This window comes from Carassius gibelio, chromosome B2, assembly GCF_023724105.1.
Source record: "Carassius gibelio isolate Cgi1373 ecotype wild population from Czech Republic chromosome B2, carGib1.2-hapl.c, whole genome shotgun sequence".
Classification (NCBI taxonomy): Eukaryota; Metazoa; Chordata; class Actinopteri; order Cypriniformes; family Cyprinidae; genus Carassius; species Carassius gibelio.
The window spans coordinates 13,578,102-13,593,605 of NC_068397.1; the positions used below are offsets into that span (position 1 = coordinate 13,578,102).

General features: G+C 34.3%; 1 protein-coding gene across 1 annotated transcript; it reads left to right on the top strand.

The window, feature by feature from the left end:
- Positions 1-11,679: 11,679 nt before the first annotated feature.
- Positions 11,680-14,836, top strand: LOC127951431 (uncharacterized). Its single transcript, XM_052549312.1, has 8 exons — positions 11,680-11,712; positions 11,835-11,891; positions 12,245-12,352; positions 12,448-12,489; positions 12,588-12,657; positions 12,843-12,961; positions 13,185-13,389; positions 14,539-14,836. Exons 1-8 carry the CDS (start codon positions 11,680-11,682, stop codon positions 14,637-14,639), a joined length of 735 nt encoding a protein of 244 aa, XP_052405272.1. The 3' UTR covers positions 14,640-14,836.
- Positions 14,837-15,504: the final 668 nt, after the last annotated feature.

A 15,504-nucleotide genomic window follows, 5' to 3' on the forward strand; every position in this document is an offset into this window, starting at 1 on the left:
GAGTTTCAGAAAGCAGAAACATGAACTTTTATGACGTCTCAATTGCCAAATTGATTAGAAGTAACATAGTTTGGAAGTGTGTCAGTGGCCAATCTCACTACAGCACGCCGTGAATAATAAAAGCTTTTGTCATCTCTTATTCATTAATACAAGAGGTCAGTGCTTCAGTTCCTTTGTCCTGTCCTGATCCTGCTTGGACAGCTTTCCTTGTAGTTTCTGACCTTGAGAATGGAGACAAAAGTCAACGTGGCGTGACACTGGCAGCTTTACCTGTGAAAAACAACAGAAGGTAAAAGAAGACACAAACAGCATTTGGTATTAGACTTTCACGTGTATCGTATTATTGGCATACACAAAAGAGTGATGAGACGTGCAAAGCAACAAGGCTAAAGAAGTGGGAAAGCTAACACTGTTAAATGTATCGTAACACTGTTAAATTTCTCTCTGTCTAATTTGAAAGATATAACCTAACATTGTGGTTTCCCTATTATATTTCATATACCAAGTGTAAGATTTGAAGCAATATATATATATATATATATATATATATATATATATATATATTGTATTTTCAGGACTGACAGTTAACATAATACAATGCAAAATTAATCATACATTTAATCATTCATATCAGTTTTATTTTAGTATTGTTAATGTACAATTAGTTTTCATTCATAGTTTGAATTAGGTTTTGTTTAGTTTTTTCAATTTTGTTTTAAAATTTTAGTAATTTTGTTGCGTCTTTTTCTTATTAAATCAGTTTTTAACACGTCTATGTAGTTTTCAATTTTAATTTATTTAAATTTGGTTATTTTAGTAGCTTAAACTCACTGAGAATGAGAAATGCTGTATTATATTTTAGTTAATGTTTATTTAATCTGAATTAAGTTATTTTTTTAAAATATAGTTTTATTTAATTTTAGTTAACAATAATAACCCTGATTTACATTAGCCAAATTTGCTCAGATTAACATTTCATTCTAATTTCTTTCTAAACACTGGTCACAAATCATTGAAATAATTATTATATTATTTTGGTAATTAGTAGTTCTTAGTTTAAAAAAATAATAAAAAAAAATTGTGAAACCAAATTATATAATTTGCCATTGTGGCATTAAAAGTGCCACGGGGGAAAATACAAAATCAGCATTGATGTTTAATAATAAACTTGGGTAACTCTTTACTATAGGTACCAATTCTCACTATTTAGTCGCTTATTAGCATGCCTATTAATAACATTGTCTGATTATTAGTAGTAAAGCACATATTCTGCATGACCACATTCTACACCCCAATTTATCAATAACCTTTTAACTATTAATAAGCAGCAAATTGATGCTTTATTGAGGCAAAAGTCGTAGTTAATGGTTTGTTAATAGTGAGATTTGGACCTTAAAATAAACTTATGTAATATGCTCTTATGTAAATAATTGAATATGTAGGGACATTTTTAATTTGTCTACAAAACTAATTGCAAGCCTCTTAAGCATAAATCTTCAGATCAAAATGTCATGAGAAACATGAATTCTGTTAAGAGTGTTTGTGAAAAATTTAGATGTTTTAACTGTGTTAATGAGGGACGGTCAAGTGTCTGTGAGTATTTGTCTGGGCATAGGTGTATGTGAGTGTGTGCTGGCCTCATCCTGTCAGGGCTGGATTAGGCAGACTGAGCGAGTGTAAGGTTGGAGGAGGAAGTCTCAGGGGAACAGCGGAGAGAGAGAAACGCCTGAGGCTCATCCCACCGTGTGGAAGTGCAGCTTCTCCATCTGACTGAGAGCTGCCACGCATACCTATTCGCCCTCACCTCCACTGCGCTCACTCACTGCCTTATCCCACTCACTCGTGTGTGGACTCCTTTATAGCTCCACTCGCACAGGAAAGGCAGGGATAATAGGAAATCCACGTCCAATAAACCTTAGTGTGCTGAGCATAATAAACTTTGACAAGTCTGCTAAAATCACCACTTAAAAACATGGGCTTCATACAGTATGCATTTTTATTTCTTTTTTTTTTTTTTTGAGTGGGCCCTTGTGCAGTCTTATGACCTATGTGAGATATGACTAAAGAAAATTATTTTAATAACTTACTGATTCATTTTGAGTCCAGAGGGTGTGAGTTTAAATCTTGATGCAAAATTATTTTGTTTTATTTACTAAGCTGGACAGATATAACCATTTCTTTTTTTCTTTTCTTTTCTTTTCTTTTCTTTTTTTTTTTTCTTTTTCTTTTCTTTTCTTTTTTTTTTGGCTTACTTTGTGCCAAAGTTGAGATATGACTAATTTCTGCTTCATTATTGCCAACACTTTCTGAAGTTGCATATTTTGAGTTTTGTTTTAACAATATATATATATATATATATATATATATATATATATATATATATATATATATATATATATATATATATATATATATATATATATATATATATAAAGTGTTATGGTACAATACAATGTACTTATTGTGTTCATATTGTGTTGCTATATAGGTGGGATGGGGTAAGGTTAGGGAGAGGGCTGGAGGTATGGGTAAGTTTAAGGGTGGGTTAAGGTGTAAATTATGGGTCAAAAGTGTAATTATAAATGTAATTATAGAAATTAAATACAGATGTAATTACATGTCGTTTTTTTTTTTTTAAATATAAGTACAATGTAAAAACATGTATGTACACAATAAGTACATTGTACTAAATTATTAATTAAAATGTAAGTGCATAGTAGTTAAGGCCACTTAATATAAAGTGGGTCCAGAGTCATTTTTAGATACAATGGGTCTCATTCACTAATTTTTGCGTACAATTTTCTTATTTATACGCACATTTGAACTTCTCACGTGAACTTTCCGCCTAATTCACAACACGTGCGTACGCACATCATGAGCTTGTTCTTAAACTCGTTCTTCTGTTAGTGAAGGCACTTGTACAGAGAAAGACAATTATGGCACCAAAACAAAAGACAAAGAAAAATAACTTTAACGATAATGAACGTGAGGTTTTGCTGTCGGAGGTGGAAGCCAGGAAAAATTATTTGTTATTTAAAAGTGTATCCACTGGCATAACGGGCACAGGTAAAAAGGAAGCATGGGTTATAACACAGGCTTGGAGATAAGGTGGTGAGAGTGGTTGGTAGAGTTGGGTCCGAGTCCACCTTTGTCGAGTACGAGTCAAGACCAAGTCCACAAACATCGAGTCCAAGTCCGAGTCCAAAAGGGGTCGAGTTGGACTCAAGTCCGAGTTCTTAAAGGCCGAGTCCAGAAAGTAATTAAATTAAAAAAGATTATAAATTGGTATTGTACATATTTACATTCTATTAATATTGTAACCTTTCAACTCATTAAAACAATGGCAATATAAAAATGTAATAAAAAAAATACCACTGTTACATCTAGTCATTGCCATTGAACATTTTTATTTTATGTCAACAGAACTAGTTTCCTATCAAAAAAGGTTTCAAAGGTTTTATTGTATTACAATTTATTATTGTATTCTATCACACTATATTGTCCTTCAGTTAAAGATGACATTTAAATTTTTTAATGCCTCTCCCCCACATTTGACAGAGGTAAAGTGCAGCCAATGAGGAGATCCTTAATGATGACATTATGAATTTCTTGTTGTCTTGGAGAACTTGCATCATAAAGTTGCATTGCTTGTTTGGTCAGTTCTGGTCTTGCAAATCCTGCAATGCTGAGCTGTGCAGCATCTGTTGGTTGCTGCTGCTGTCTTTGGTAGTCGGTTGCATCTGTTTTCGGATCACCAGTACACTGAACCGAAAACCGTTTCTTTCGGAGGCGTCCGATTTGAGAACCGATGAACTGATGATACTGCGCATGCGTGTAATTTTTCAAGTATTTTGTTAAACATCGGAAAGTGTGATATATAAATATATATATATATATATTTATATATATCTTTTTTAAGATAGGGGCTACATTTTTCTTATCTGTATATTGTAGATTATGTATGGGCCAAAGGGGTTTTCAGGGAAGTTGGACAATAATAAAGACTCTAAAGACTCCATGTTTAATATGAATAAGGGATGATTTATGAAATATCTGTACTGTATTTATAGTTAATGATGACAGATTCACAAACTGAGTTTGTAGTAAACAGAACATGAACACGAGTAGAGCAGCTGATGCTGATACTGAACTGCAGCATGTGCCGGTGTCCTGACATTTTATCCTACCCTGTCAGATTTTCCTACCCGGGTTTTGAGTGATTCTCGTTCTCGAGTCAAGAACCGGTTGTATCAGTTTTCAGATCATCAGTAAACTGAACCGAAAACCGTTTCTTTCGGACGCGAGGAGCTGATGATACTGCGCATTCGTGATTCAGCATGAAGCCGACTGATTCACAGCGCGTCTGAACCGAACTGATTCTTTTGGTGATTGATTCTGAACTGATTTTGTGCTAATGTAATGAGTGCGGGTAAACCGATGGCTTGAATGAAGGGCAATCTGACGAAACGTAAGTTCATTTAATAACAAATACATCGCAATGGATTATGTATCCGGTGAACTGTTTTTTTTTTCAACCGGTTTATTGAATCAAACCGTCCGAAAGAACCGGTTCGCGGAAAAGAATCGAACTTCCCATCACTAATCCACATTGATATCCAGTGAGTGGTGCGTGTGTTTCGTTTGCAAGCATGAGACTTCTGCCTGCCGGTGTGGTGCAGTAAAATGACAGAAGGAGAGACATTCATTAATTTATCATTTCAATTTTATGCTGGTTTTATTGTTACACATGACGTGGACTCGACTGTACTCGGAATATTTTCCGAGTCCAAAATGTTCAAGTCCGTGTCAAGTCCGAGTACAAATTCACCCGAGTGCGTGACAAGTCCGAGTTCATTCAAAATTGGACTCGAGTCCGAGTCCAAGTCCGAGTCCGAGTCCATATATATATATATATTAGGGCCGGGACTCGATTAAAAAAATTAATCTAATTAATTAGAGGCTTTGTAATTAATTAATCGAAATTAAACGCATTTTAATCGCATATAAATATTTGACCTGAGAACAGTGAGAAGTAATTTTTTTTCACATGGATTTATAGTATACCATTGAATAATGACTGAATACATAAGCTTAAGCAACACAATATTGTTTATTTTCGTTCAACCAAGTCTAGCAGACCAGTGCAATTTTTGCCATTAAGTGTAGCAATAGCATATTTAGAAACAATTTAGAAATAGTACATTTCAGAAATTCAGGAAGCTTATAGGTGTTTTTTTTTTTAACTAAAAGCCAACCTTGGCCAAAACAATAAAGAGTTCAACATAAACTGTTGCACCAACAAAATAATACATAGTTCAACATAAAATGTAAAGTCCACGCTAGCTGCTATATGTTTTGCGTTGAGGTGATACTTGAGGCTTGATGTGCTGCCGGTGATATGCGAACGCTAGTTGGTGCTCCAGTATAATCGGTCCGCCGAAACTCATCCAGTGAGAAACGTTCTGCGGTGCAAAAATAAGTTATTAAAAATGCGGGCATTTTTTTTTCTGTAATTAATTAATCTTAGTTAACGCGTTATTTGTTGTGTAATTAATTAATCTCAATTAACGCGTTAAAGTCCCGGCCCTAATATATATATATATAATTGGAACTGTAATTACAATTTATCAATAACATCTAATTATATAGGGTTCTTAACACATGCTTATAAGGCCCCCGTTTGTACATGATTATTGCGTACGTGTGGTATAAGTTGTTCTTGAAGCTTTTCGTACATTTAGAATAAATTTTAGTACGATAGTTTTTGATGAATCATGATTTATTTGTGAAAATCTGTGCCTACGCATATTTAGTGAATGAGACCCAGTGTCTTTAGTAGTCAAATGCATTATTATTATTATTTTTTTTGGAAGTTGCATTCAAAATTCACTCCAAAAAAAAAACAAGGGTACATGCATAGGCATGCCCTGGTAAAAAAAAAGCATACTTTTTTGTATTTCAAATATATTTTAATTTTAAACAATACACTGCAAATATACTAACCAAAAATAACACAGTCTTTAAATGTATTAAACGTATATTAGCAACATACTTCTGGTACTAATTTTCAGTAAGACTTTTAATATACTTTAAAAAAATTGTAATTTATTATACTTTATTATACTATATTTTAGAGAAATGTACTAAAAGTGAAATTAAAGTAGAATTTTAGAAGTTTATTTATTTTAACTTTATTTTTAAGTATATTTTAGACAAATTTTAACTGCATGCTTGAAATTATGCTTGTCACAATGCACTGAAAGCATATTTTAAAAATAGTTTATTTAATATATTGAAGATTTAGCATATTTTAAGTTAATTTTGAGTGTGACTTTAACGTTTACTTATTTAAGCTAGGAACTTTGTAACTTGGCAAAAGTGATGAAATTTTTGAAAGCCTGTTATAAATATATTTTCAATACAATATATGCATTGCACAAATGTCTGTTCTTTTAACAGTTTTTTTATATGCAGTTATGTTTATTGAGCTAATATTAGAAGTATCATGATACAATCATAAATGACAGGGTCATAATAATCCTAAAAACATTAACAAAAAATTTGACATTAAACACACTATGTAACATTATTTATGTCAAATATTTAACATTAAACACAATAATATTCAGGACTGATATGAAATATAAGAAAAACCTGTTATGTAATTGAGTTACACAGTGAATTATGAAAAAAAAAAATGGGATTAACATTAACAGTTGCATGTTTTTCACTGGTACAATTACAAACATTTCTGTTTGCAGGAAACAGTTTTAGTCTCTTTTAACATTGTTTGGAAGTGGACTAACATACATTTTGTCCTTAGACTTCACCATTACACATTTGCGCTCTAATGACTGAGGATGTACAGCAAATACATTATTGGTGTGACACACTTCAGTTAGAAATGTACAGGATATATTTAACTGAGCATCTCTATAAACCTTTCTTCCACTCTTGGCTAGCTCTTTAACTAAAAGACAGAAACTGTTTGTATCAAATACAGAAGAGGCCCCATCCTCAGATGTGTAGGCCACCAAGGTCAAAATCTCACAGAATGTCCCATCATTTAACTGTACAACAGAATTATTTCTCTTTTTAAGAGTTCTGTTATTATATGAATGATAAACAACACTGTTGCAAATGAAACGGTCATAAAATAAACCTAAATGAACAGTGTCTCCTGTGAAATGTTCAATAGCCCTCCTCTGCAGCACAGATGTGCTGCCTTTCTTTGGGCAGCCAAAACCTCTGACATTATCTGGAAACTCTTTTGACGTTTTTGTTACGCCAGACCTACCCTGGAGTTTGCCAAATATTTTTTTTATGTTGTCATTTGCATTTTCCATTATAGTCTCTGCTTTTGTTGAAAGACCCCTCCACCTAAGGAATCTTTTCACTATTTGAGCAGACACATGTGTTGTTCCATTAAAAAATTTTAGCAAAGTCCCATTGAATGATTCAAATGGAAATGTGGATGTTGCCCACAATGGTCCCCAGTTGCGTACGCTTGATGCCAAGTGCATTAACAAATGTATATTGAAAGAGACATTACCAGCACCATACAGTTTCTCAAAATTATGTACGAACTTTCGAAGAGCTTGCTCTGCCATATCCACGTGGGTCATTTTCACTGCATCCTGCAGAAGAGTGTGAATTGCAAAAACTAACAAAAAAAGATGACTCCAGTACTTCTTTTTTAAAATTCCACTCAAAACAGTCAAAGCATAAAAGAGCAAAAATGACCTCCATTCAGACGCCTTCCAGAATTTTCGGTCCTTAACTGATCTGGGTGCCCTTGTGACCTCCACAGGTGGGCTAATTAACATTAGTCCCTGGTCTATGTCACTGACCTTGGAGCCCAAGTTCCATTCTTCCTTATGGTGCTTACTATCCAACCACAGAGATGTTAACTGTTTCGTTACACCAAGGCAAACACAGTGCTGGTAGTCCGGAACAAATCCAGTGATCATTTTAAAGCTCTCAAGTTCCATCAGAGGGGATGGGCCTTTCACACCCATTATTGGTCTCTCAGGTGTTGCCAGCATTGCGTGCCTGAAATGGTCAGTCTCTGTCCTTAATGGTGGTTCTGGTGTTTCCCATACATATGGGCCACCACCAGAGTGAAGGCAGAAGTCACATCCATATTTTCCATTAAATTGTTTCGTATTTCTCAGGAGGGGGCGGGCAATTGAATCTGAGGAGCAGAGTAGCGAATTAATTTTGCTTGTGTGCTCTGTGTTTTCAGAGTCCCTCCATTTAATACCAACCTGTTCCAGTTCTTTAAGCTGTGCAACAAAAGCAGTTAAAAATGTAGCCATATTTGGCTTGCTGTTACCAAGCTGTTAGCCATAAGCATGGAATGCATATATTACCTTGCCGGACTCTTGGTGACAGTTCTACAATTTGACACTGGATTGGCCATATCTGAACATTATTACTTTTGAAAACTGGAATTCCATCACAGTTCCACAAAATTGAAATGTCATCATCCCCCATTTGTCCAGTTTGCTTGAATTTTTGATATTCTGCCCCACACTGAATATCAGAAAGAATGGCAGGAGTTGATTCCTTTGTATTCAAATGTATATCAGGTTTTTCCAAAATGTCCACTATTTGGGCTGATAGGCTAAGTACAAGAAAGTACGACCCAAGTTTTAGGCTGTTCTCAATGTCAAATTCAGTATTACAAGAAGAACAGTTTTGTGGTGCTGTCTCACTGGGTCCAATGTAGGTTTCACAGTTGATACAATAGAAATGGGGCTTATACTGGCCAAACTGTCCATAGGCTTTATGAAAAAGGTATGTGGTTGCTGGCACCAAGCCAGGGAAATGTGCATTAAACAATGCAAGAAGATCCTGAAGTGCAACACCTGTTAAATTGTGCCTCAGTACATATGACATGAGTAAAAGCAGACTCTGTCCCTTCGTGAGAGGAGCACCAGGGTATACAAGATCATCATCTAGCTGTTTCTGTAAAACACAAAATTAATCACATTTACACCTAAAGCAATATTTGAAGAAATGCAGCAGCACTTATAGTGTTGTTCTGTCAAAACAGACAACATACAGTCAACATAGTTACACTTTGAATTTAAGGATTCATCAAGATTAGTAAATGCTGTAGCTAACATGGTAATAACTAAGAAATACAAAAATATATATTTGTAAAGCATTTGTCATTTATAATACTTTTCTAATATCAATAAAACTGAACATTCTTCGTTCATGTTAGTTCTTTGTGCATTACCTTATGTTAATAGATACTTTTATTTAAAAAAGTATTAATAAATGCTGAAATTACCTTAAGAAACTCATCTCGATCTTGGCTTTTTATTTCACAGACTCTTTGTTGTTTTCTTCCACCATCTTCCTCTCTGTCTTCCTGTTCACTTCCATCATCTTCCTCTCTGTCCTCCTGTTCATTTCCATCATCTTCCTCTCTGTCTTCCTGTGCATCTTCATCATCTTCCTCTCTGTCTTCCTGTGCATCTTCATCATCTTCCTCTCTGTCTTCCTGTGCATCTTCATCATGTACCTCTCTGTCTTCCTGTTCACTTCCATCATCTTCCTCTCTGTCTTCCTGTGCATCTTCATCATGTACCTCTCTGTCTTCCTGTTCACTTCCATCATCTTCCTCTCTGTCTTCCTGTGCATCTTCATCATCTTCCTCTCTGTCCTCCTGTGCACTTACATTATCATCTTTGCTTTCACGTTATGTCTTCTTAAACCTTATCATCGTTTCAGACATCACATCTTGCCTCCTTTCTTCTGTGTCTCCTTTCTGATTTTTACTGTCTTGCAGGCTTCTTTGCACTTTACAATTATCTGCATCAACATGTGTAAGTTGTATCTGAGACAAATGGATAAGAAAAAGTGCAGTTTCAGTGATAAAACAGCAGTATTTAGCATCTAACAAAATAAAAGCAGTATTTTTGAAGGACTGACTTATACAGTTTAAATGTCTAATTAATTAGTAATAAAAATGCTGTTAAACATAAACATTTTTCTCTTAAAGTCATACCTTTTCACAAACTGTTCCTCTGTCCAAAGAGTTGGGAACTGGAGATGTACAAAGAAATCTCTTGTATATTAATTTCAGTGGTTTCTGCAAATATAGTACAAACAACATAACTGTAAAACAGTAAAATTTATACACCAATAGTGCCTGTAATGTCTCATGTTTAACAAATTTTCAAAACACCATGAAGCTTTTGTCTTTGAAAAGTTACATTATGTGACAGTCTTGGGTCATATGAATACTGAAAGTACTAAAAATAATAAAGTAAATTATATTAATAAAGATTTTACCATCACATTGGTCCAGTCTTACAGATGGGGTGTTACACTGTAATAACCCATATATACACTGTACTACTGTGTTTTTAGATGGGATAAAAATCAAATATGAAACACTTCTCAGAGGAAAAAAAGGCATGTATTATGTACAAAATATACATTGTTATATTTATATAGCAAATTTATTTAATTTGAGATTTTACAGCAGTTTATTAATTTATAATATTTACCTTTACAAAATACTGCTGTACTTAAAATATTTATTAATATAGTGCTTTTCATAATGGTTCATTATTACAAAGCAGGTTCACATATAAAATATAAAGAACAAATAATGAAGCACCTATAAGATAAAACAACACGTCCTAAATTATTTTAATAATTGCTGTAGGCTATTGCAGTACACCGTAATTTACAGTTTTCTTGTGAAAAATGTTTTCATAAATGTTTTTTATTATTTATGTTTACCTTTTTTTGATGAAGTCTTCTGTATTTTGTTGTTCTGGGCGTCTCTGGTTGAGTCCCGTCGCAATTCAAATGTCTTTTCAAATTACGGTTTGATGCCATGATTTCAGAGCATAGACTGTTTCAGAGTATCTAGTCTCTAACTTTGAATTTGGCGGTAAAGTGTGTGCCGTATAGTTTTGAAGCTCACTGCAACCAATCGGAGCATCTGACGCCTGACGTTACATGTTACGCAATCCCGTCAATCATAGTAGGTCTGACTCTGCAGGTGAGGTGAAAAGGTCTCGAATCACGATGCCTTACCAATTCGCTATATATTACTTTTTAGACAAAACAGTAAAAGTTGAAAGTGCATCGCTTATTGGGAATTTGGCCAATTTAAGTCAAGTGACGTCGCAGCCAGACCTTGACAGCGATGATAACTGGATTGAGATCAAATGGCCCACACGAAAAGAGCCCGATAGGACAGTACCAGCTAAAGTCCTACTATTAGGAGGTAAGATGATATTGTATCAGTTATTTTTCGTTTACATGTTCAGATTCTTGTATACTTAACATTGTTTTAGCATTGTTAACTTTTTTTTATGTTGGTTTGCATGCTGGTGTCGGCTAACCTCTATTTCTATCGTTATATCAGATTCGTTCAAGGATCTTGTCACAAAGAAGAATTTATTCATTTTGGGTAAAGATATATGGACCAAGGAAGAATGCAGGGGTGTTATCATGAAAAAGAAAATGCTGGAGACCAATGCGGTGGAGGAAAAAAAAGCTAAGATGGTGAGTAAAAGTTTGCAAATTTGCAAATGAATTTGCATATTAGTTTAAACAGTTTTTAAGTTTAAATACATAGCTAACTTTCTTAATACTTGCTACACGCTGTCTCAAAAAGTGAGGTATATAACATGCCCAGCTACCTTCATGTTGGCTTTGGCACATTCCTTCTCTGTGGTGGTAGCTACAAAGCTATAGCGAGTACTGAGTGCTCAGGCAGTAATTTATTAATTTGGTGAGTAAATTATCATTCAATTCAAATTTTAAAGTGGACTAATTCTTTAACTGTATATTTTGTTCAGGAAAAGCAAACCAAGATCAAAGAGACAGCCAAGAACCAGATGCTTCAAAACCTGAAGGTTTCCCTTTCCAAAAATAAGAACAAAAACACACAAGATCAGCATAATAGTGAGGCAACTGAGGAGGAATTTCAACAACAACTTTATTGTGTAAGGGATACTGGTTTTCTGAAGACCTGGATAAATTTTACATTTTGTTGTACTGTGCTTTATAAACAGGACATTACTTAAAAAGAATAGAATGCTTTATGAAAGAAATGTAGTATCCTCTTTATACGTTACTTAGTTACAGTTTACAGTTAATACAAATATCACCTGGTGTCATATTAAGATGTTTTTAAAAATCCTAATTTTTATTACATTCCTATTCATTGTTAAATTTTTTACATCATGAATGTGTTGTCCTGATAAAGCAAGCAAAGACTTTAAAGGCTGCCAGACCCAAATCATCCGCTCCTGATGATTACACCAGTTCAGATGATGATGCCACAGTCATACGGAGTCCAAACCAACCTGACATTGTAAGTTATGAAGTTTTTCTGATTGCTTTCTGTACATTCTCTCAGACATGGACTCTCTTTGTATTGCTTTTAATTAATCTGTTATTATATTTTAGGGTAGTGATATGGATGAAGGATTACCCGCAATGCAGCACAATGTAAATGTATATTATAACATTCAAAAACAAGTTCATGTTGTAAAATGTGACTTTAATAAATAAAATGTATTATGTCTGCCTTTCATTGTTTGTTTTAGCAGTTAATGGATTATAGCACTGGTCAACAAATGGCACCCCAAATGGATGAAATCATGGCATCCCTTCGTGGTAGGTATAAGCTTTCATTACAGGGGTTGACATTGAAGAATAAAGTTTGTTCCACAATTGTCATAATTGCCATATACTGATCTGAAGTCCCATAATCTCAGGTCAGCTTTTACATTGCATCAGTCTATCCTGTGTCATAATAAATGTTAATAAAATACATTTGTTTTTCATTTAAATTCACCTAGAACTTCCAGAAATGATTAAAATAATGAAGGAGTGTGTCCACTGTATAAAGTCATTGAAGCCCTCGTTTGGGGGGACCCCATCATCCACAACCTCCTCTTTTGTCACTGAAGTTGAGATGGTACGTTACAATTAAAGAATAAAAGATACATTTATCATTGTATTATTTAAGAACTACATTAAATTCATAGCTTTTGAACGTGTACATATTGTATTTTGTTTTGAACAGGGATCATCCTTAAAGTTGTAGGTTACATATGTTACATCATGTGAATTATCTTGTTAATGGGAACCTGCACATGAGAGATCATACCACTCTTCCATCTCCCTTTTTCTCTATACAGCAACCCTTGGCTGGCAGTGAAGTTTCAGTTCCAAAGAGGGCCTTCCAGCGACTGAACCGCACACGCATGACCATCTTTGCGCAGGAGCTGGCTGTCCTGGTCTTTACAAAAGATGTACTTGCCCAGTCCACGCTAACAGGGAAATCAGGAAAAGGGGCCCCTCCTAAAACCCAGCTGGACGTTGCCAAAGTGCAGGCCATAACAGGTGTGTAATTTTATCTACTTATAAAGCAATAAAAGAACCATGAATCTTCTTGAATCATAAGTGCAAAGTCAGTATGCATTTAATACAGTATGCAGCAGAAGTTGGTTCAATAGCAAATACAGGGAAATAAAATACAACACATCACTGTATTTGCATTAGTTAAGTGGTAAAGTATAATATTTTTTTCTATGTAAAAATGTTTGTATGTAAAATCATTATGAAAGCGCATAACAAAAAAATATAGGTGCCACAGTATGACTTTGACTGGTGACGTTAGTTGTCGGCCAGTATTTTGGTCCATCATCAGTCATCTAGGGTACCAGCTATAAATGTTGCCCTCCAACACCTATAACACGTATGCAGCCCAGTATCATCGCACTACCACCACTGTGCTTTGCTGTTGAGTCTATGACTTCTTTTTCATGTCTAGTAATATATAAAACACCAGGAGCGTGTTGAGTGTCTTTTTCGCGCTGAGAGTTCGGGTGTTTTTTTTACTCCTTATCATAGCAACCAAAGCGTCTCAACTGAAAACGCTGCGCTCTCAAGCACTCGCAGCTGGACATTTTCAGCAGAGCACCTAGCATTTTCAGCTGACAAAAAACACTTTGGTATAACTGAGGCCTTATAGCTGTTAATGGAGCTCTTTTAAATGTAAATATATAAACATGCAACTTGTTCCCACGGTAACTGAACAATTTACAGACAGTAAGAAATATACTCATTATGGAGGACTACCTGATATTAGTGTGCTTAAACTGCGAGAAAAAGTGACCAGTGCTGAGCATTAGTGTCATTTTTCATATAGTTTCAGCACAAAGAATTATGGGTTGGGAAAAGTTTGTAATGGTGCTGTGCTAAACCAGACTTATGTGGAAACATACCTGTAACCATTACTGTTCTTAGAAATGTTTGGCCCAGTGGTGTTAAATTTCTGTATGTCAGTATGTGTATGTAAATCAAACCTTTTATGCTGTTCATGCAATTACAGAAAGTTTAAACAACTTGTGTGAATGATCATATGTGTATCACACATTGTGGCATTGAGTGTCAATAGAGAGACTGTATTGAAAAATCAGGCCCCAAAGTATTTGTTCATGAGATAAAGTGCTATGCTGTTCAGCTATATGTTGTCTTTTCTGTTAACAGATGCAGTTCTGCTGGAGTTTCCACAGTCAACAGCATCTGATGTGCGAGCAGCTATCAGACGCAAGTGCAACAATGAACAGTTCGTCCAGAAGAAGGTCTGATGTGTAAATATGTTTTTATTTACACCTCTGTTGCTGTTCAGAAGGTTCTCTGTGGTTTCTTTCTGTTTTTGCACTTTTGTAAAACATGGTAAATTTATTCTGTTAAGTTTTGAAACCAAGTTCCTGTAAATGTAAATAAAAATGTTTTAAATAGATTTAAATAAATACTTGTTAATAAAATGTCTTTATTCATGTAATTATTGTTATTATTTTTTATTGACTTTACAACATTCAGCTTAGAGTAAATTAAGTGCCCCATAGGTAGTTTAGCCTTTCTGCTTAAAAATCATATACAATTACCACCAAATTATTATGTTTGTTTTTTGTTGTACATTTCAAAGAAACTCATTATGCATTTGTAATGTACTTGAAATACAAAGAAAAAAACTTTAATTTCATTAATCACAAGTAGTCCCTATAGACATGCCTAAAGTGTACTAAGCATACTTGAAGTTGTTCCACTTTAGCACATGAAAGTACACTAAATACACTTGAAATTGTGCTTTATTACAATTAAATTACAACTTAAATATATTTAGTACAAAATTAGTATTTCCAAAATAACACTCTTTAAGTTTGCTAATCAGTAACATACTTAAATTATACTGATCATTAGTCTGACTTTAAGTACACAGAAGTATACCAAAATTTAAATTATAATGTACTTGTAATAGAAATAAAGCACACTTTAATTCATTAATCAAGCACATATGTTGTCCCACAGCCTATACTTGAAGTGTACTAAGCATACTTGAAGTTGTTCCACTTTAGCACATGAAAGTACACTAAATACACTTGAAATTGTGTTTAATTACAATTAAATTATAACTTAAACATATTTAGTACAAAGTTAGCATTCGCAAAA